We start from the raw sequence: 20,758 nt of genomic DNA, 5'->3' as shown, positions 1-20,758 counted from the left end.
GAGTTTTATGCGTATGGCCCCTGGAGTTATTTATCATGTAAACTGGGGAAAACTTTGGTTTCAACACTTGGATTCTGATGCATAACGACTGTATTTTTTCTTGGCCTCACAGAACATGTTCCTGTTAATTTCACACACTCGGTGTTGACACACACCCAATATTTCAACAAATGCAAAGCTGACTCAAAAGTAACAAGACTAAGAATCTAGTCATGCTTGCAACTCTGTGAGGCTTCACTTAAGAACATCATACTAACATGCTCATAATTGTGCTAACATGCTGGTGTTTAGCAAGTATGTTTACCATGTTCACTATCTTAGTTTAGCATGTTAGCATGCTAAAAATTGCTAATATAAACCAAAGTTTTGGGGAAATTAAACATTTGACCTGATGGTGGCACTACAGAAAGTGTCATGGGATCACCAAAATTATTATAATTTATCCTGAGGGGAACATGGATGTCTGTGCCAAATTTCATGACAAACCATCAGAAAGTTGTTAAACATTTCACCTGTAACTAAAAAAGTCAAGGGATCACAAAATTCAGAACATGATCATCTGGAGACCATGAGTGTCTGTACATAATTTCATGACAATTGATCCAAATAGTCAAATAGCCAGTAGATATTTCAGTGTGGACCAGACTATGTCATCCATAGATCTACGCTGCATGGCTAAAATAACTGATTGAACTTTTCCTTTAAAGGTGCAATATGTAAGAATCAGAAATTCCTTCTCATTCATGACACTGGTGGTCATTAAGTGAGCCGCAGTTAGCATCCTGTTACTCGCGCGCACGCTTGCACTCCGTCAGTGCGAGTGAGCATTAGTGCTAACATTAGCCAGCTAAAACCACAATATCACAATATATCATACATGCGTTGCAGTAAATTTCAGCTTATCTGTCCGATAGAAAGAAAGCCAGCTCTGGGTCGGACGTTAGCAGACTCTATTTCTAAGCTAATGGTAGCTAGTGTTGCACCCTGTTTTTGCTGTAAGGGGATGGGAGAGAGACAAGGCACTGGGGAACGTGCATAAATGTCACATCATTTGGAATTTCCCAGCAAAACTGTCCCAAGTCCCTTACATAGAAATCAGTCCATAGGCTGTTATAGGCAACCGAGAAAGTCGGGAAAGGTCTCATTATTATTATTATTATTATATTAATTATTATTAGTATTTCTTCACATTCTGTTGATAATTTTCTTCAATATTTGAATGTTTTAAACTAAATTTTTTACATATTGCATATTGCATATTGCAAGTTACCATGCAAAGACTAAAAAAGACATAAAAGAAGCACACCCGGAGGAAGCCGTAGAGGCAGATGGACATCCAGTTGGTCAGCAGCTTCTCCACTGTGGACTCGGTGCGTCGCAGCAGCAATTTGGGCTGAGCATTGCTCCTCTGCTGCATCAAAGCCTTCAGCAGATCCTCCATCACCTCTGTCAGGTACGACAAGTTGCTGTGGAGAGCTATGGTCAGTAGAGATGCCAGTGCACACCTGCAGCAGAAAAGGAGAATTCACCTGAACTGAAGGTAACAGAGTGAATGGGGGCAGACAATAAAAAAAAGAAATAATAGACCACAGTAAAAAACAGCAGATAACAATAGAGTTGAATGCAGCAGGCGTGAAGACAGTAATGGGCCTGGACAACACTGGCCGACCTAGCCAAATTTGATCAAAATCAATCTTTTAACAATAAATATAAAAAAAATATTTAAGGAAATAAATAAATATAAACTTCACTTATTGTTGACTTCTTATGTGTGTTGAATTTGTCTTCTCATTAAAACATAACTGAAACAAGATGTCGGAAGTCTCTGGAATGTAACAGCTTGCACTGGTTCTGACATGCAGACCCTCCTGAGCTGCCTTCAGCCAACTAGCTAGCTGGCTTTTCAGGTGATGTAATGTTAACGCTACACCAATGCCTAAACAAAGTGTTATTTTAAAAAAAGTAGAGGAAAAAGAAACGCCACAGCCTCCATCGAGTCCTTAGTCCGCCAGACTCAACGAGGTTAGCCCGGCTGCTTGCTCCCTGGTGGTATGGTGCTTTCTCTCGATCAGCCTGATGCGAGTTCAACTGCCGATTAATGTGCAGTTGTCGAACCACTTTCACTGCTAAATTTGTAGCTATTTCCCTGCACAGTCAAGAATGGAAAATAAAGGTGCTTCTCATCAAAGTGGGATGGATAGTTCTCTTGGCTGGGATAGAGTGTGGGACGCAGTTTTCTGTAAAATGTGCAGACTTGGTTATTCATGAACTGACCGCCATAATGAAGCAACAATGGCTGTAGGATATAATGAATGCACAAAGGGATATGTTACATGTGTGATTTATGTCTAAGTTCACACCTTCTCTGCTGTTTGGATTTATGTTTAGTTGCCACTTTGTGCCATAAAATTGTTAATAACAGTGCTGTGCGCTGTAGAGCCAATGCGCAGCCAGTCTTGCCTATGTAAATATACTGTATTTTAGGGTGGATAGGCTATAAAAGACTGCTTTGTGTCCATACTGTTGTGTACAAGCTTATAGACTAATGCTCTGTTGGTTGAGCATGTTGGAAAGGCAGTGTTTGGTGTTATTGCCTTTGTGATGCAGAACGTTGCAAAATAAAATGATTGCGGATTTTTCAGTTTTGTTTTTTTTTCTTTTTCTAACTTTTTATAAATCCGTTTTTCTGGGAATAGATGGCCCACCCACTTTTGTATTGGTCCATCCAAAAAAGCATTCCTGCCTACGTCACTGGAATACAATTGCAAAGTTGAAGAGCAGAACAAAACAAATAGGGGAGAGGGAAGAGCAGACACATAATAGAACAGAGTCACGCCTGCATTTTACCACACGCTTCTGACATCTGTTGAATCACATTGTATGCAGTCACGCAGACAGACTTTGAACAGTAAAGCAACACAGACTGACTTGTCTTTGATGGTGAAAGTCTTCTGCTCCTCCAGGGCGTGCACCATGGATGTTAGGAAGACCTGGTCCTGGATCAGCCTGGACAAAGCCTGGCAGCACTCGTCAAGCTGAACCTTCACAGTGTCCTGGACCCAGGTAAGATACAACAACATCGTCACTTACAGAGTTACAAACACAACACAAACAACATCAGCAGCTGGTGTCAAACATTACCTGACCAATGTCTTTGATACATGATGTCAGCAAAGCTTCACTCTGGGAAACAAAAAGGGACCACTGTTAATCTGGCAATGATTATGATGTCAGATATCAGTATTTCTTTGTAGGTTCACTTTACCTCAGGAAAAAATATTCTGGAGGCAAAGTGCTTGTAGTCAAGGAAAGGAATCGTCCCGACGTTTTCCATCAGGTCAGCTTTCTCTGTCTGCAGATCCACAAAACCTGTGGGGGACAGTTGATTGAGGGTGTTTGTGTGTCACTAAACCTCATCTGTCATGGCTGAAGAAAACATAATTAACAGCAAAACTGTTTGGAGTTTGCAGGTCACAAATGAAAAGAGGTAGTGAAAAACCGATGCATCTGTAGGATAAATGTGTGCTGCCAAAAAGAGAAGTGAATACATATGTACTGACTCTGCAACACTAAATCTTCTTACATCTCCATGGGCACAGAGCTGATTATTACAAGTGAGGCTGTGCATGTGTATGTGTTTATCACATTTATTTCTTTAATATCTACTGTATTTGTGTGACAAGTTTGACATCAGAAAAAGGAACAAGTTTGGCACATTTCATGCCAAAAACAGGAACTGCATGTGTTGAGGTTTAGCTAACTATAGACAGTCAAGTGGTTAAACAAAGGGGCTAGTGTGATAAGTTTGAATAGTTTATTAAGTAGAATGTGTACAACTGAGGAGTCGTTTTGATGTTCAGTGGATTATAGCAGGCTTCAATGTGGGAAATCTTCACCATGTTATGTTAGTTTAGTGTATTAGAATTCTAACATTTGTTAAGGGAAAGGTTAGTACAGTTCATCCTTTGAGGAACACAAATGTTTGTACCAAATTTCATGGCAACATTGTCATGATCCCAGCCTAGCCCTTGTGTCGTCCTGGTGTTTTCCCTCTTCCTCCCAGTTTATGTGTGTCTGTGTGTGTGTGGTGTGGGTGTGTCTGTTCTCTGTGTCTCTCGCCCTCCACACATGCTGCTCGTCGCAGACCTGCACAGCCGCCATGCATCTAGTCATTACTACCTGCTACAAAAACCCTGCTCAGTCTACTTGTCCTTGCCGGATCGTTGCCAAACAAGTTCCTAGTCTCAGTTTGTCCTGTTGGCATGCTTCTAGCCATATTTGCCTAGTACACTCTACCTGTTTGCTGTGCTTACCTTATTGCCAGTAACTGACCTGCCAGTAATTCTGTGTCTCTATGTGTCTAGTTTGTCTATCCTGTCTGCCTGTCTGACCTCCATTTTCGATTGCTCAGCTCTACAAACCTGCAAGCCCTCAGCCCAAACCTCCAGCCAGCTCTTCCTCCCACTTACACCCTTGTGTTGGTTAATAAAACCCTTTGTTAACCAACACACCAGTCTGTCTGAGTCTGCACTTGGATTCCATGTTCAGCCCCACACAATAAACATAATTGTTGCTACATTTAACTAAAAAACAAAAATGTCAATCTCATGGTAGTGCTAGATGAAAAGTCAGGGGATCACCCAAATGGGTAGGCTTCATTCTCTGGGGACCATGAATGTCTGTACAAACTTTCATGGCTATCAATCTAATCACTGTCAAGACAGTTAAGTCTGGACTTAAGTGGTGGGCCAACCATCATTATGATCAATAGGACCTCAAAACCTGACTACTTCTTAATGGGGATTAAAATGGCTTTCATAAGGGCTGGATATTGTTGGAAATGTTTTGAATAGGAGTGGTTTGAGAATCTTCTATGGAAGTTATGATAAAAAAACCCCCAAAAAAACCCCAAAACTTTTTCCAGCCACATTTTAAGTCTACAGAGGAGTGCTCCACACTGTGCTGGAAGATCGCTTTAATGTGAGGATTTTCCTTAGCATCATACTACGGATATATCACGAAAATGTGTGACTGACCTTGTCTGATGTCATTCCTGATGTCCATCTCCAGGTTTTCCATGCGCCTGTTCATCTTAATAGTTAGCTTCTTCTGCTGGCTTCGGTAAATGATCACCACAGCTGAAAGACAAAACCAAGCAGACATACCGATACAGTTTTACACAAAAAAGAGAAAATGGGCATTACTGTTAGGTGTTGACCAGTATGTGCTTTTGAATCCTTGTAGTGGACCAAAATGAGTCAAATCAGTCAACCCTACTCAATGTCCTTACCAACAATAATGCAGGGTATCAGCAGTAGTACAATCAACATCGGCAGGAACATACGTAATGTAGAGTTAGTCACTACTGGAGTCAGTGGTACTGTTTTGTCTCCATATGTAATCTGTAAAAAAAACAAAACATTAACCACAGTGCATTTAAAGTTACAGAGCAGTGGGTTGCAAATACTTACACTGTACTGTTGTACCTATTTTCATTATAAAATTTTCTATAGTATTGTCAAGCTTGGTGTAGTATGATTGAAAGATTTACCTCCAACTTCTGAAAATTGTTGTCTAATGTGCTATTAATAACACAGATGAAGGAGTCAGTCTCGTTACTTTTGCTTTTGGATTCCACAAAGCATTTGTGAGATTTTTCCTCCTGGATGCCGCGTACTGACAACTCTGCTTTGCTCAGCTCCAGTTTGTCTGCCTTTTTCTGAAATGACAACAGAGGCAAATGCTGACCTTTTATGCACCCATGTCCTCTGTGTGTGCATGTGAGCTGAAAAATATGAATTACCTGTATGGTGATGCGGACGGTTCCCCCTACTTTCGTTGATGTGAAGCTAGTAAACACGGGGTCTGGATAGTAGGTGATGCTTGTGGAGCAGGTAACAGTTTCATTGGCAACTTTCATAAATACGTTGCTGTTAAAAACCTCCTGATTTTTTCCAGCTGCAGGTGTGTCATAAGTTAGAATCTGCAGTAAAAAAAATGCAATATATATATGACATTATGTAAACTAATGAGTCAGCATTATGTAACATTATACAATCAATGTGACATTAACATAATGTGACATAAGTCAATGTCAACAACATATGGTAACAAATATAAGACATGAAGGTGATGTCAGGAGCGATGACATGACATTAATATGTTATTATATGACATAAAGCAGCATTACGTACAGTATACATACACATGACAGAACATGACGGGACAATTTGACATGATACAGTCCAAAATGTACTATAATTTGGTGCATGTTGTGATATAATGTGACATTGTGCTGTAATGCAGCAATGCATGACTTACTGTGCATGCTTGTGGACCCACCTGAGAGTTTCTGTTTTGAGGAAGCCTGACTTTCTGCGGGGCGTGGCTGTGTATGACCCCTTCCACAAACTCTAGCAGGGATCCCGTGACTTGGATCTTCCTATGTCCACTACAGGACAGAGAGTAGCAGCCAAGCGGAGGGAAGGCATTTTAATACACATATGATACCACAGAAAGTTGTTTTTAACATGATAACCTAATATGATGCAACTTGAGAAATCTTATACGGGTTGCCTATATATGACCTGATTATTTTTAACTGAAATAAAAAGGAACCAAGAGTATAAGTCTAATCTCCACTAGTTCCCGCCAGAATTGGTATCACAACCATGATTGATGATAAACCACCGTTCAAAGGTTTTATTTGTCACATACAGGGTTATACAGTGATGCAGGGTTTTGCAGTGAAATGACATTCTGGTCACTGTGTTGGAGACTGTAAAATGATTCTTACTGGAGTAAATGCCCAAGAAGACCATAAAATAACCACAATATTAACTTAAGAGGAATAAAATTGGAAATTCTTTTTCCTCTGTATTATTATATAATGGTGAGAAATCAATGATTTTTGGATGATTCATATTTTTACGTATATGTACATGAATTGTTATAAAGCTCCCAAGTAGCTTGAGTATAATGTCTTAAAATGGTGTGGCTTGGCAGAAACAACAGGCAGAAATGGAACTTTCAGTTGTTGCAACTTAAGAGGGAAGTAGTCTTGTGGTGAAAGACGTTGCTTTTGGGAACTGGCTTTCTTTCCTCATCAGATGACCCTCAACTTGTAACTGCTCCTCAGCTACTAACATTGTTTCCTTCAATCAGTTTCAGCAAGTTTTACTGAAGTCAGTCACAAAGCGCCAAGGATACGTCCCAAAATAGCCTACGGAAGTTTTACTGACCTCTTTGAAGGTTTTTAGTGTTGGAAATGCTGTCTGAAGCATTTGTATTTTCAATATATCTAATAAAAGTGTCAAATTAGTTATGATAACTTGGTATAATCACAGTAAATATATAATATGGAGATAATTGTGCTTTTCAATGATTTAGACATATCCTATCAACCAGCATTTACCTAATGACTCTTTCACTTTGAAATGGGCTGCAGAAGCTGATCTCAGTGATGATGGTCTGGTCTTGTTTGTTCAAAATCACTATTCTACTCATTAGATTAGCATGCTATGTGTGGCACTTTAAATTTGTCTGAATGACGTCATTCTTCATGAAGTCATTCTTTTTCCAGTGTGAGAACTGAAAACCTCACATCACCTAAAGAGAGGTTCATGCTAATTACATTGCCAAAATGCTAAATTCATAGAAAGTATTCTTCCTCATATCCTCTTTCACTAATATAAATTATATCAGCAGTTTGTGATGTTCTGTTTATACTTTGAGCTTTAATTTGGAGGAAAATCTGATATTAATCATAGTTTTGAAATGTGTTCTGCAGCGCCGTAGCTGCAGGAAATACTGTATCTGACCTGTCTCGTCTTATCCTCAGAAAAGCTTCTTCCATCAAGTCTGTATGTTTGTGTTGGGAATATAATAATAAAAATACTAATAAATCCTTTCATACCTGATCCAGCTGCTGTTTGGTGTAATGGCAGTGCAGGCTGGTAATGACCTGTAGGTGATTTTAGAGTTGCCATGGCAACTACCATCTGGGAGGAGAACACATACTTTGACCACGCCTTTACTATCAGTACTGGGAATGTGGAACGTCAGACTCACACCTGTGTTGTTCCATACAGGAGATCTGACCAGAGAACACAGGATGACAGACAGAAAGAAATGGAGAATGTCATTAATATAGCAAACAACAAAACATTAACATACAGTCAGGATAGAAAGATGGCAAAATCAGCTTAAAAGCAGGTCTATGAAGTCTTTTAATTGTTCTATAATAATTGGAAACATCCAAAATTGATCCAAAACTCCTAAAGCAGAAGCACACTGTGCTTTAGTTTTGAGTTGACAGAGGATGTGTCTGAGCAACGATGCTGAAAAGTAAAAGGGCTGTTTTTACCTTATAGGGAAATGCCACAAATTTGACTGTGACACTGTGCTAAAGATAAAAACTGCGGACTGACGAAATCAATATATGCTCTATTGACAATTAATAACCAAACTGAAGTTATAGTTGTGAGTTATTAACATGTATAAATCACAATATAAGTGGATGTGGTTTTGTGTACATTGTGTGTGGAGCAGAACCATGTTTTACAACACAAATCCAGCTCCTGCACATTCATAAATACTGCCTAGACAGTCACTCAGGCACAATATATTAATGATTAATGTGGGTGAAACTGCCATTTTGAACTGTGATTTATCAAGTAACGTTAACTTTAGACACCTAAATAAATTCAACCTCTAAACTGACTCACTCTCGTGGAGTGCAGTCCATGTCTGCCTGGATCCTCACTCTGGTCACGTCACTGAGGTTATGACCTGACAACACTGCGTGGTTTCTGCCGTAGAAAGACACGTTGCTGGGAGTGATGGAGGAGATCTCTGGCTTCTGGTGGTAAAACAAGCACAATGTTTGTAATGTGTTATCTCCTTGTCATGTCTTTAACCTCAGAAAATGTTAATGAGGGTGATGTTCAGAGAGTTCAGACTCACAGAAAAGTTCATCCCTGACTCCACCATTTGGCAAACACTGTACTGCAGAAGGAAGTAAGAGGAAGAAATTCAGTAGGTTTAACATTCACTGTACTGGTTCAGGTACTATTTGAACTTTAGAAATGTAACTATTTATTTCCGAAATGTTGAATTAAGGACATTTTGGGGAATTTACTAATTTGCCGTTGTACCAAGAGATGAGATATCAGTTGGATCTCTGAGTGTAGTATGTATGTGTAGTATGTTTAAGCTCATGTTAGTTTGATGCAAACACTTGAAATGAGGGAAACAGCTCATCTACCTTTGTCAAACTCCTATGCTGTCTTATTCACATGTTTTATGTGTATGATTAACACATGTAGAAGTAGCTAAAATGAGACATCCTCAAAGTGAAGTTGCCATCCTGTTACCCCTTTGTTCTACGCTAGGCCATTAGGCTATGTTAGGCTAGGCTAAACAACGATATCTATACAGAATAAGTAAATCTTTGCATTAGCAAAGCCATGGGCAGCATATAATGTAACATATAAATATTTGATATTTTAAGAATACAATGTTGTTTGACTATGAAAATTATAACTGAACTAACTAATCTTCTGTCTATAAACTTATTGGTAATATTTACTGTTTGTTTCCAGTATACAGGAAGCTAACATGAATTACTAACTGCTTGTTGAGCCTTTGCTGCTGGCAGATGTCGAGCTGACAGTCTGTTGAACAATATATTCAGTGGATGAAAAATGAATATGTACTCAAACATTGTGGACAGTGGATTAAGTAAAATGACGTGGCATCTGCCAATCTCTCTGTCTGGTAATAAAAACAAATATCTGCATATTAAGGAAGTGGTATCTAATCAGTATCACTCACAATCTTCAAATTTACAGATGTCTCAAGATGAATGTGGTGATATACTGATGCTCAAATGTAGCACATGGAAATGTAACATACATGTAGAACATATATAATGTCTGGAAAAGCCTTTGTATAGAGGATGAATATATGTATTCTTACATTCTTTACTCCTGCAGTTGCCCAGGAACAGCCATTTTGGCTCCAGACACATCCGACATCAATACACTGCTGACACCTGAATAGAGAAAACAAATGTTACCACCTCCATTGAGATCAACACCGATGTAACACTCTAGTATGAACCATGATGACTTGATACAACACAAGACCATGAGATAGTAATATACTCTTCCTGATGATGAAACACAACCAGGAAAAATGGCTTTTGTCTAATGATTATGATTATGTGTTGTGTGTACGTACAAACACATATTAGTATAAGTTTTTTCAGCTCTATCTTCTGTTAGTTATATTATTAGGTATTATTTGTCCACATTAAGTGTCTTTGATTTCTTGAAAATGTTTGTGAACTTACAAGACAGAGGTAGGTGGTCCTCTGATGTCAGAGCACTTCATTAGCTTCAGTTGTTCTGACCACTGATTCGTCCCAAGTCTAATCGTTACTGTGACAGCCAGGCCTGTTATTTCAAAACATTACAACAAAAAACTAGTCGTAGTTTTCAGCAATTCATATGTTTATATGCATAAAACAATATTGTGAAACAACACAAATTTGTGAACTAGCAGAGATTTTTTGTCTCTTCAAGTCAGCTCTAAATTTAATACTAATACTTTAATACTTGTGCTTTTTTGACTAATGATGCAAATCAGTGAGTGGGGCTGCTTTTTTTGCACCATTGAATTAATTTATTGAATTTATGGTTGTCAGGTATTTCATTCTGGATTAGCCAAAACACAGATTTTATCAAGTTAAATACTCTCTCTCAATAACAATTAAAAAAAAAACTATCACAGTTTTTATATCACTATAATATAATGTATATATTACAGTAGGAGATTTTATTGATATTATCCACTTCTTCCAGCTACAGAATTAAATGGACATATTATATTATATATATTACTCTGTTTATATTATACTTAAAAGTCACTGACCTTCAGCAGGAAGCGCACTATTTGAGAGGATGCAGGTGCATTGTGGGAACTGTGAGCTACAAAACTCATTGGAACTTGTAGAGATTTGACAGGTGAAATTAGACGTTGCGTTCTGACCCACAGTCACGTGTGTCTGGATGTTTAGTGTGATCTGAGAAAGGTCAGGATGTGATTGTTTAAAAGAGAAACAAATGACAATAAGAACTTATTATAAATAAAAGCTTGAACATGATCTGTACCTGCTCAGTGCCGTCCTTTACAACATTGTAGGAAACCATTTTCTGCTGGTAATTGTCAGGAATGGATAACCAGTCTGAATCTGGGCATTCATCTTCAAATGTGCAACTAGGAAGAGAAAATAATATTATTACAGGGTTCATAACTGTTTGAAGATGTCATCTGCAGATGTGTGTCTGACCTGTTAGAGCCACACCAGACACAGTGTGGATCCTGTGCAGACCAACATTCCTGCAGAGTTTTGTATGTGCTGCACTTTGACACAGGTACACGCTTCATCTACAACAAAACACAAACATTCAGCAACATTGTGACAGTATGACTTAACATAAGGCATAGAAAAAAAGCTGTGATGACTGTGATTTAATGTATTCACCACAGCCTTCCAAACTATACATAAGCAATGCACCTACCTGGTTTTGAAATGCCACATAAACATGTTTATGATCCACTTCATCCAAATGTATTTTGGGAAACACTTTGCGGTCATCGCTGGCCCTGTAGAGCACCCTGGGACAGGTGATGTGATAGTTGTTGTCCACAGCAAGCTGACAACAAGAATGTAGCTTTGGTTATGTTTCTGAGAGACTGAGCTGCTCTGATGGTTGATATCACAGGTTGAGGTTTAATGGGTGGATAATAAATATTATTTGTGTGGAAGTTAGCCACAGAATTACTCTGATCAAAATATTGCAGATGTTAATGGCAACAAATTGTTTTTCATCTATTTTCATCCATTTAAGACTGTAGCATTTATGTTGGAAGGGCAGCAGGCTAACCAGCTGTTAGCTTGTATGACTAGTTTGAACTTAAAAGGTTGGTTTTACTAGGCTTCATAATATTAGCTTTATTGTTCCTGTCTCGTCTTTCTTTCAGTGAGCGTCACTTGCTATTATTTAGCCAGAAAAAAAAAATGGCTCTTTCAATTAAGATTTAGCTCAACCATAAAATAATTTCTTCCCTAAATAACATTATCACTGCTTCTGGCAGCTAGAAGTCCAGTCTCCCAAAAACATTTGCACATGCAAGTGTCTTTACAAACTCCTTAAAATCAGAGTATAATGAATGATTATATCAGACAACACCTGTCCAAACAAAATAAAGGGAACATTATTTCCTGCTGTAATCGTTAGCTGTGGTAATTCTAGTAGAAGTAGAGTTGCATTTCCTAGTATGTCTGTGGTTGAGGCATCTCTTTGAGGTCAAGCCACAAGCTAATGACCATAACCATTAGGATGGGTTCTTGAGGAAAACCTTTATTCCACTGATGCATTTTAGTCTAAATGGGAACAATCTGTTCCTGCTCTCACACCAGCACAGAGAGAATTGAAAAAGTGTGTTGAACACTTCATGCTGGTATTTCTGTTTCTGTTTCTATGTCCACATTATGTCACTACCACTTTGTTGGCTCACTGTACCACTTACAAATACACAAAATATGATGCAGTTGTCATGCATTAGGGTGAACATTTAAGTAGACATGTCATGATGCCTGCTCTGTCTCCCACTTCAGTGTCAGGCTCACTAGATTATGTCCTGGATTTCTTTCAGGTCCTGTCATGCTTCATTTTACCTCCTTAGTGAGTTCCCCTCCTGTGGAGATCACCTGAACACTCACGTGTCTCCACAGCTGAACCTCTTTTCCTCATCAGTCTCAATAAATACTTTTGGCAGCCTGTAGCATTGTAGCCATTTTTGACTTGCTTCTTACCTGGATCTGTTTGCCTGTTATGCCCACCACTGTTGATTGACTATAATTTTAAAAGGGGAACTAAGCTAGTTTTACACATTAAAGTGTGTTTACATGTCTTGCGGAGTACTACTGCATATGTGATAAAAGTTGTATAAAGCCTTTTGTGGCTCCAGAGGGATCTGTGTGAATTCTGATAAATTAACTCAAGTGGTGTCCCTCCCACCTCATGAGGTTTCACATCAGATTTGATTTCATGAGAAGAACAGGTCCTTGATGTAACAGGCAGGTGTTGAGAAGTAATATTACACACAGTGTGATCATGTCTGTAGCAAAAACCTTCCATCTGTTCAATTTTTTTTTCCATTTTGTGTTGTCTTTTAATGTGAGGTGCACCAGGGAATCCCTGGCATTATGTTACACAGAACTATGACATACTGTTAGCTGTTATTATTTATGTGAGCATACACCTCATTCAATATCGTTTCAGTTTAGTTAACCTGTCTTTCACATCCAAACACTGTAGCTATAAGAACATCACATACTGTAAGCTAGTGTGCTAAAGTAACAGTTACATGATTAACTTGACCGTGGATTATACTGGTGCACCATTTAAGAAAATGAAAATAAAATCATTTAGGTTTGGTTATGTCTAATGATGACTACACACAGCAAAATACAGCAACAAATAGATCATTGGCTTGTATGTATGATCCAGTTAATTATAGGCCTCAACTTGTCCACAGCCAACAGCATCTTGCTTTCATTTTTAACAACAAAATGCAATCGGTTGGTTGGCCCTTCTTGTAACATTTTTTTTTCCTATGAAATATCCAGTGAATCAATAGAAAAGCCATTCGTCTCTGTTTGGCCTCAGCTGCAGAGCTGGAAGAAATACACTTACGGGTTTTAATAACACTTGTGAAAATAAACTCTGCATGAAAGAGCCTATTGTGTCTAGCAGAGGGTTACTGTGGAGTGTTCCTCGACTTATGTTCGATTCTTTAATCATGTGAATGAGGGTGAATAAAGCATATCAACAGAATGTCAATTGTTTTATCAAAGAGATGGAAGGAAGAACGATGTGATGTAGAAGTGATAGAGGAAATAAAGAGGGAGGTGACAGGAAGTTGGTCAGTTCAATCAAGAGTAATGCAATAAATTGGACATTATTTTTCAGGTCCAATTAGGAAGATTTTGAAGATTATGAGTTACAAATTGAAATGTCAACCTGCCAATGCCTTCTGCACATAGTTATGGTAGCATTTCAGAGCCTGTTATTTCCAACTGAGAATCTTTCTTTTTTCATCAAATACAATGTTGTCCAAGAAAGAAGTACAATGTTAATTTATAGAGAGACTACGGGTTAATGCATAGAACGAAAGAGAGAGCCCTTTATACAGGTTTTTAGCAATAGATGTGTAACACTTTTTATTACACACCTTAATGAGCTGTCCATCTCCCGTCCCAACAAAGAAAACCATCCAGCTCTTGTGTCTCACTGCCAGCACAGAGGTCATGTAGTTCTGTCTGAGGAGCACCTTCTTTGGCTTCAGGGTCTTTGGCTGAGAAACACAAACACTGGTATCAGTTATGAATCCAACAGGTATTTGTGGATGTCTGATCTGTTGAGCTTTCAGGCTGGAAACAACAAACATCAAAACAATTAAAGCATCAAATTACTCCACCTGTCAATTGTTTTCGGACTTTGATTATGTAATAGGTTAAGCCTCAGTCAGCAAGGCTTAGTTCCTCGAGTAAGCTTCCAGCGGCTGATATGGCTGCACCTTGAAATTACTGTTTGTCTCCATGATTTATTATTCATTTATGTTAATTTACAAGTGGTATCGTCTGTCCTCTAATGCTTAAAGTACGTCTTAGAGGTTCAATGCAAGCAGGTGAAACTTTCTTGCAATACAGCGACCAACCTTAAAGTTTCTGTTGTCACAATTAACAGCGTTGCAGAAGTCTGGATCCTCATCGGTTTTCAGGGTGAGATCCGGACTGATGTCAAACATGACCAGCTCGGTGTTGGTTTGTCCTCCGTCCACACTGAACACGCCGCTCCAGAGCACCGGTAGCCCGCCCGGGACCACCGAGGAGGCCAGAAGTCTGCTGTCTTTATCTCCACTATCAGAGATATGGAGAGACGCACCCCGCAGTGACTTCATCGTCTCGACCTTGTTCGTTTTACCTTCGAGCCAAATAAGACGAACTTTGCTGCCTCCTGCGTCTTGAGGCACGTTGGAGAAAAGATAGATGATTGAACTGATCTGAAATCCGTCCACAAACTCCGCGAAACTTTTAGTACTGAACACATGGGTAGAGGTTTCGGCATTAAAGGAAAATATGTCTCCTGTCTGCTTGTTATTTGTATTATAAAGAGACACTACCCCTGAACGAGAGGAGCAGCTGGTCGTTGTGGATTTGTTTTGCTGTAAGGCGGACAGAATATAAGTCTCATGACTTGATCTCTTCACATCCACCAGGAATGTGACGGACGCGCTGCTGCGCTTCACGGATCCCACAAGGACGTGTTCACTGTACAGCACCTTAGAGATGTTTGACAGGTCCAGCAGCTCGCAGTAGCCGCATCCGTTGTCAATCACACCGCAGGTGATCAGAGTGCCATTGTCATCAAACGGCAATAATACGTTGACACTAAAAGTTGCGTTCCACTCATCCCTCTCAGAAACCCGGTAAAAGTGCTGATCATCCGCCCCTTTATCTCCCTTCAAGATTCCTCTCTGGGTCAGACTCTGGACCAGAGTCAGGTCGTGGTTCAGCTGGTACAGCTTCTCGTCAGTGGCGACGTAAACGGTGTTGGTGGACACGGCGAAGTGGCGGACATCTCCATCAAAAATAAAATCTCCATCCTCCTTCAGGCACCGACCTGGTTTTCCCAAGAGAATAAAAATCAGACCAAACAGCAGGATCATCTTCTCGCAGCAGTGGCAGCAAAACGCTCATACTTTGACGGCCTGCAAGTCGCTCTGCACTCCGCCACAGTGTCACTGGAGTCGTGCGTAAAAGCGCAGTGCGCGCCTGTTGAAGAGAGAAGTGCTCAAAGTGGGAGGGAGCGCCCAGCGAAACCGAAAACTATCAGACATTTTCATTCTGAGATATAATGATTTTGCAGCATTTGTCCTTCTTGTTGTACGTTTTCAAACAAAGTCTATACATCGTGAATAAATGTTGATTCTCAGTAAGGCAGCAGGCAGTGCGGATTGTGCTGCTCTATGACCAATCCACATATGAGAACGGTCCCTGAGTATCTGACAATGGTTTGCATGTCATAGCCTATATGATGCCCTCCAGCTAGTCCTTGAAAGTGCCCCGTTTTGAACAGCGATTCTGTTACAATTACACAAAACAGGGAAAAAAAACAGTGAAGGCCCTTTCCTCACGTCCCTCAACAGATGGGACTTTGGACACATTGTCTGGTGTAAAATGTCTCGTCCAGCTGACTTTAGAGACGGAATCCTGACATGAAGGACTAAACTGTATAATGCCCTAAAACTTTTTTTCTATCTCATGGCCAACAGTTCTGTCCGCTGACATCTTATTTTGAGACCCCATCATCTCGACCCTTCTGCAGGTTGGAACTAAACTACTACAGATATCTGTTGATATCTGAGTGACATCTAGTGTCCGCTTTGTGAATTTCTTTCTTCTAGTTGATGCTGGAATGCAGCGAATACATTGTTAACGAAACAGGTGGATGCAAATGTATTATTTGTTGAAATCATATAGGCTACTGTACTGACGGTGACGATCGGCGCATGTAGTCCGTTTGGTATTTTAACAGATAACTTGGTATTTTAAAGTGATTAAATATGTCTTAAAATAAATGAAAGCAGCAGCGTTTCCCATCTCCAGTTCAGAATAGTTGTACTGACTCATATGAATGAGACTGCCTTATATCACCTTTATATTAATGATAAGAGACAAATGCATGATTGCAGAAAGCAACTTCTTCATTAACAGTAACCTTAACTTAAATGTAAGCTATTTTTGGATTTAATATTTAATACATTTTTTAACATTAATTTTTCATGTGTAGGTGTGATATATGGCTTCTAGGTGTTTCAGCTGTTTTCATTGTAAACCTGACAAAAGGAGTAGTGAAGAAAAAACGGTCCAACCGAGTGTGAAGAGAAAGTTCTGACTGATTATAGAGAAGAGAAAATGTACAAAAAGGAAAATAATTGAAAGAAAAATAATATTACATCGTCACAATATAAATGATTATGCATTGAAACATTCAGGCTACTGTGTGCATGTTAGCTAAATGTATTTCTATGTCTATACTTTTTCTAAACAAAAAGGCTAACTGTAAAACAATTAGTAACATTGTGACTTATTTTCTTCAATGGGAAAAATCCGGTTAATGTTCTACTTACTCCATTTTGTGAGTTCTCATGGTTCAAGTATGTATTTCCTAGTTAATGTAGGCGAAGTCTTGTTGTTTTCTTGTCGTAGTTTGATGTTCCGTTTTCCATTTTTGTTAATTAGTTTAGCTAACGAGAGGCAGGTGTTTACTAGCCTCGAGCAGTCGACATTTCTCTGATCTATGACGTAGTTTTTATTTCTTCACTTGTTATTTCACGTATGTTTCTGTCGTCAGTTTTTTTTTTTTTTTTTTTAATTCTTCTTAGGTTTAGTGTTTTTTTGTGGAAATTTCTATATTTTTCATTATTATTATTCCAAATTCGTGTGTTCATAAACTTTTTTCCAGTTTAACTGCAAAGTGAACTTGAGTCGCAGATAATTTCCATAATGTTTTATGGGCCTAAATCATATTTGCCGGTGTTGGAGAATGGAGTCTGTAATTAACAGATCTATAATTTGTTTTGCAGAAAGTCATGTCTAACGTGTCTCACTTCAATGTTTATGGCTCAACTGGGGCAGAAGTTCTGCACCACAGTGTTTTCGGCAAGATTGGTCTGCTGCTGGATGAAGCTGTTGGACTCAACTCAACATCTTCTACAGGTGAGTGTAAATCTCACTGAGGGTAGCAATAGCAGAACAGGACACCACAGAGGTTTGTCACCTCCAGTATGACAGCTACACAAACTTGTTGATGATGCACAATAGATAAGTTGTGGTTTTATTATTTGCTGGACTATTTATTGACCAATTGCAGCAACTACCAGGAGGTTACCAAGCAAACAGCAGAGACTCCAGGAAGGAGACTCCAAGCAAAAATATTATTAACATGGCTTCAGACGTTGATCATATGATTGCCAGAAAGCTCTCTGATATGCTCTACTCAATAAAGGCAAAATGTACACAAAAGTCTCTGAACATAATAAAACAAATACATTTTAATTCTTCAAGTGGCCTCTGAGATAGAAACTATACCTGAGTTAAATATTAAAACATAGAAAGTGGTTGCAGGATACTGTAAAAGCCCAATACTATACCACACTTACTGCATAGTTAATGTTGCTTCCCTCTATATATACATTTTGAGACTACAGAGTGTGGTGGAGAAATGAGTATCAATGAAGACTAAGAATAAACATGGCATATTATATGTCCATCTTGATGTTGGAGTTGCAAAATGTTGGATGATCAGAGCTTGTTCATCTTGCACTACGCTTCTTTTTCCACCAGCAGATAATCACCAACACTGAAAGACAAACACAAGCTGAATCAAACCAAGCAGAAAGACAAATAGAATTTCATTCATAAAACAGTGATGAAATGAAGAAGGTCTGTTTGACCTTACTGGGTTTTTGAAGGCAGAGTGATTTAGGACTGATTTTTTTTTACTGTGACCTGATGATGGCACTAGAGGAAAAGATAATAATGGATCATCAAAGTTGTTACTATTCATCCTGATGGACGTATGAATATCTGTACCAAATTTCATGATAGCAATGAAGCAATAAATGCTATCAAACAGACGTCATCATATCTATCAGAGATTAATGTCACTGACTGGACCAAAATCATTCAACCCTTTCAGTCAACCCTCTGTAGTGTACTTACCAACAATAATACAGGGTATCAGCAGGAGACACAGCATCAGAAGCACCTGATGTGAAGAAGACGGAGGTCCTAGTCTTACTGTCTTGTCTCCATACTTTATCTGGAAAACAGTGATGGCACTGCATTTAAAAAATGAATTTTACAGCAGGAAGTCTCATCAGAGCAGTGGGTCAAAATATGTTTCCTCTATGTATGATTAATACTTTAAAGGAAACATCACAATCTGAAGGCCATTATATTGAAATCAATATACTTCTAAGGACTTTGCTGTGATATACGTTAATTTCCTGCTACCTTGACCAACCACCTACAGTAAATATAATCACACTAAAGTCTGTGTTGTATTCTTTATTGTAATATTTAGCTTGTTGCAGTTTGTTTGAAAGACTTACCAATAAGTGCTGAAACTTGGTGTTGGATGTGCTTTGAATTTCACAGATAAAAACGTCAATCTCGTCATGGTTTTCTTTGGTTTTCATGTTGCAGAAGTAAGGCTTTCCTTCCTGGACGCCCCATACTGACAACTCTGCCGTAGTCATCTTCAGTTTGTCTGCCGTTTTCTAAAAGCACAACAGAGGCAAATGCTAGCCTTTTATGAAGTGACGTCATATGTTTGTGCATGTGTGCTGGAAATATGTTGTACCTCTATGTTGATCATGTGCTCATTGTTCCCAGTCCTTGTGGATGTGAAGCTAGTAAACTCGGGGTCTGGATAGTAGGTGATGCTTGTGGAGCAGCTAACAGTTTCATTGGCAACTTTCATAAATACGTTGCTGGTAAAAACCTCCTGAGTATTTTCAGCTGCAGGTGTGTCATAAGTTAGATTCTGCAATAAATTAAAGTCATGGTGACACGGTATATTGTAAACTACAGCAATGTAATGTGACTTCACATTATATGACATTATAAGACTTTCATGAAATCAAACCCTGTTTCTGATACTATTTGTATTCAACAAAAATATAAATGACGACATGGCATGATTTAACATGACGACTCAATGTAATGTAACATAATGGGACTTTACATAACAATACAAGATGACTGACATGGGTTAATGATAACTCACTGTGCATTTGTGTGTGTGTGTGTGTGTGTGTGTGTGTGTGTGTGTGTAAAGACCCACCTGAGAGTTGCTGTTTCTGGGAAGAATGACTTCCTGCAGGGCGTGGCTATGTACGACCCCTTCCACAAATTCCAGGTAGGAACCCATGAGTGTGATCTTCCTCTTTCCACTAAGCAACACAGAGCAGCAAAGGAATTTTCATTCTGACACATACTTCAGTTGCACAAGTACTTGTAAGTTTGTAGCTACTGCTTGTAGTTTTAGTTTGTTGGTCGATCTAGATGAGATCACATATCACGGTGTTGTTGTTTGGAACTCATCTTTACATATAATAATAAAAATACAAACAAATCCATTCATACCTGATCCAGCTGCTGCTTGGTGTAACGGCGGTGCAGGAAGGTAAGGAACGGTAGGTGATTTCAGCATTGGCATGGCAACTACCATCTGGGAGGACAACACATACTTTGACTGCACCTTTTTTATCAGTACTGGGAATGTGGAACGTCAGATTTACACCTGTGTTGTTCAATACAGGAGATCTGAGAGAGAGAGAGAGAGAGAGAGAGAGAAACCAGTTCGTCTCACTGAAATCTTGACTCATTTTTTAAGAGGGAACTGGTCTAGAAACCAACATAAGAACTAAGCAGAGGAGCAGTCTGACCATGTTTAATATATATATCTGACATCATATATAGTATATAAACAATATTTAAATAAAAGAAAACCACAAAAAGCATAACATGTCCCCTTTAAAAAAGAAAACATTTCATCAGTTGTTTTTTTTTTAAATGTACACTAGATATTCTTATTAAAAGAAGCTAGAATCAAAT

General features: G+C 38.9%; 1 protein-coding gene and 1 long non-coding RNA gene across 5 annotated transcripts in view; one reads left to right on the top strand and one right to left on the bottom strand.

The window, feature by feature from the left end:
- The window catches only part of plxnc1 (plexin C1), a 42,463-nt gene that overhangs the window by 12,640 nt on the left and 9,065 nt on the right, over window positions 1–20,758 (bottom strand). For all 4 annotated transcript variants that reach the window (XM_044343909.1, XM_044343910.1, XM_044343907.1 and 1 more), the window contains 11 exons: window positions 20,288–20,467; window positions 19,986–20,094; window positions 19,546–19,685; window positions 5,804–5,843; window positions 5,552–5,719; window positions 5,291–5,402; window positions 5,037–5,138; window positions 3,266–3,369; window positions 3,142–3,183; window positions 2,929–3,053; window positions 1,307–1,505 (listed from right to left, as the gene is read on the bottom strand). In XM_044343909.1, the coding sequence (XP_044199844.1) occupies window positions 1,307–1,505; window positions 2,929–3,053; window positions 3,142–3,183; window positions 3,266–3,369; window positions 5,037–5,138; window positions 5,291–5,402; window positions 5,552–5,719; window positions 5,804–5,843; window positions 19,546–19,685; window positions 19,986–20,094; window positions 20,288–20,467 (1,321 nt within the window). The remainder of the gene's footprint in view (window positions 1–1,306; window positions 1,506–2,928; window positions 3,054–3,141; window positions 3,184–3,265; window positions 3,370–5,036; window positions 5,139–5,290; window positions 5,403–5,551; window positions 5,720–5,803; window positions 5,844–19,545; window positions 19,686–19,985; window positions 20,095–20,287; window positions 20,468–20,758) is intronic.
- LOC122975469 lies at window positions 17,383–18,133 on the top strand. Its single transcript, XR_006400678.1, has 3 exons — window positions 17,383–17,471; window positions 17,722–17,854; window positions 18,009–18,133. It is a non-coding gene; the product is annotated as an uncharacterized LOC122975469 (long non-coding RNA).

Source organism: Thunnus albacares, chromosome 23 (assembly GCF_914725855.1).
Source record: "Thunnus albacares chromosome 23, fThuAlb1.1, whole genome shotgun sequence".
NCBI classification, from domain to species: domain Eukaryota; kingdom Metazoa; phylum Chordata; class Actinopteri; order Scombriformes; family Scombridae; genus Thunnus; species Thunnus albacares.
This window is presented reverse-complemented; position numbering and strand designations above follow the sequence as displayed.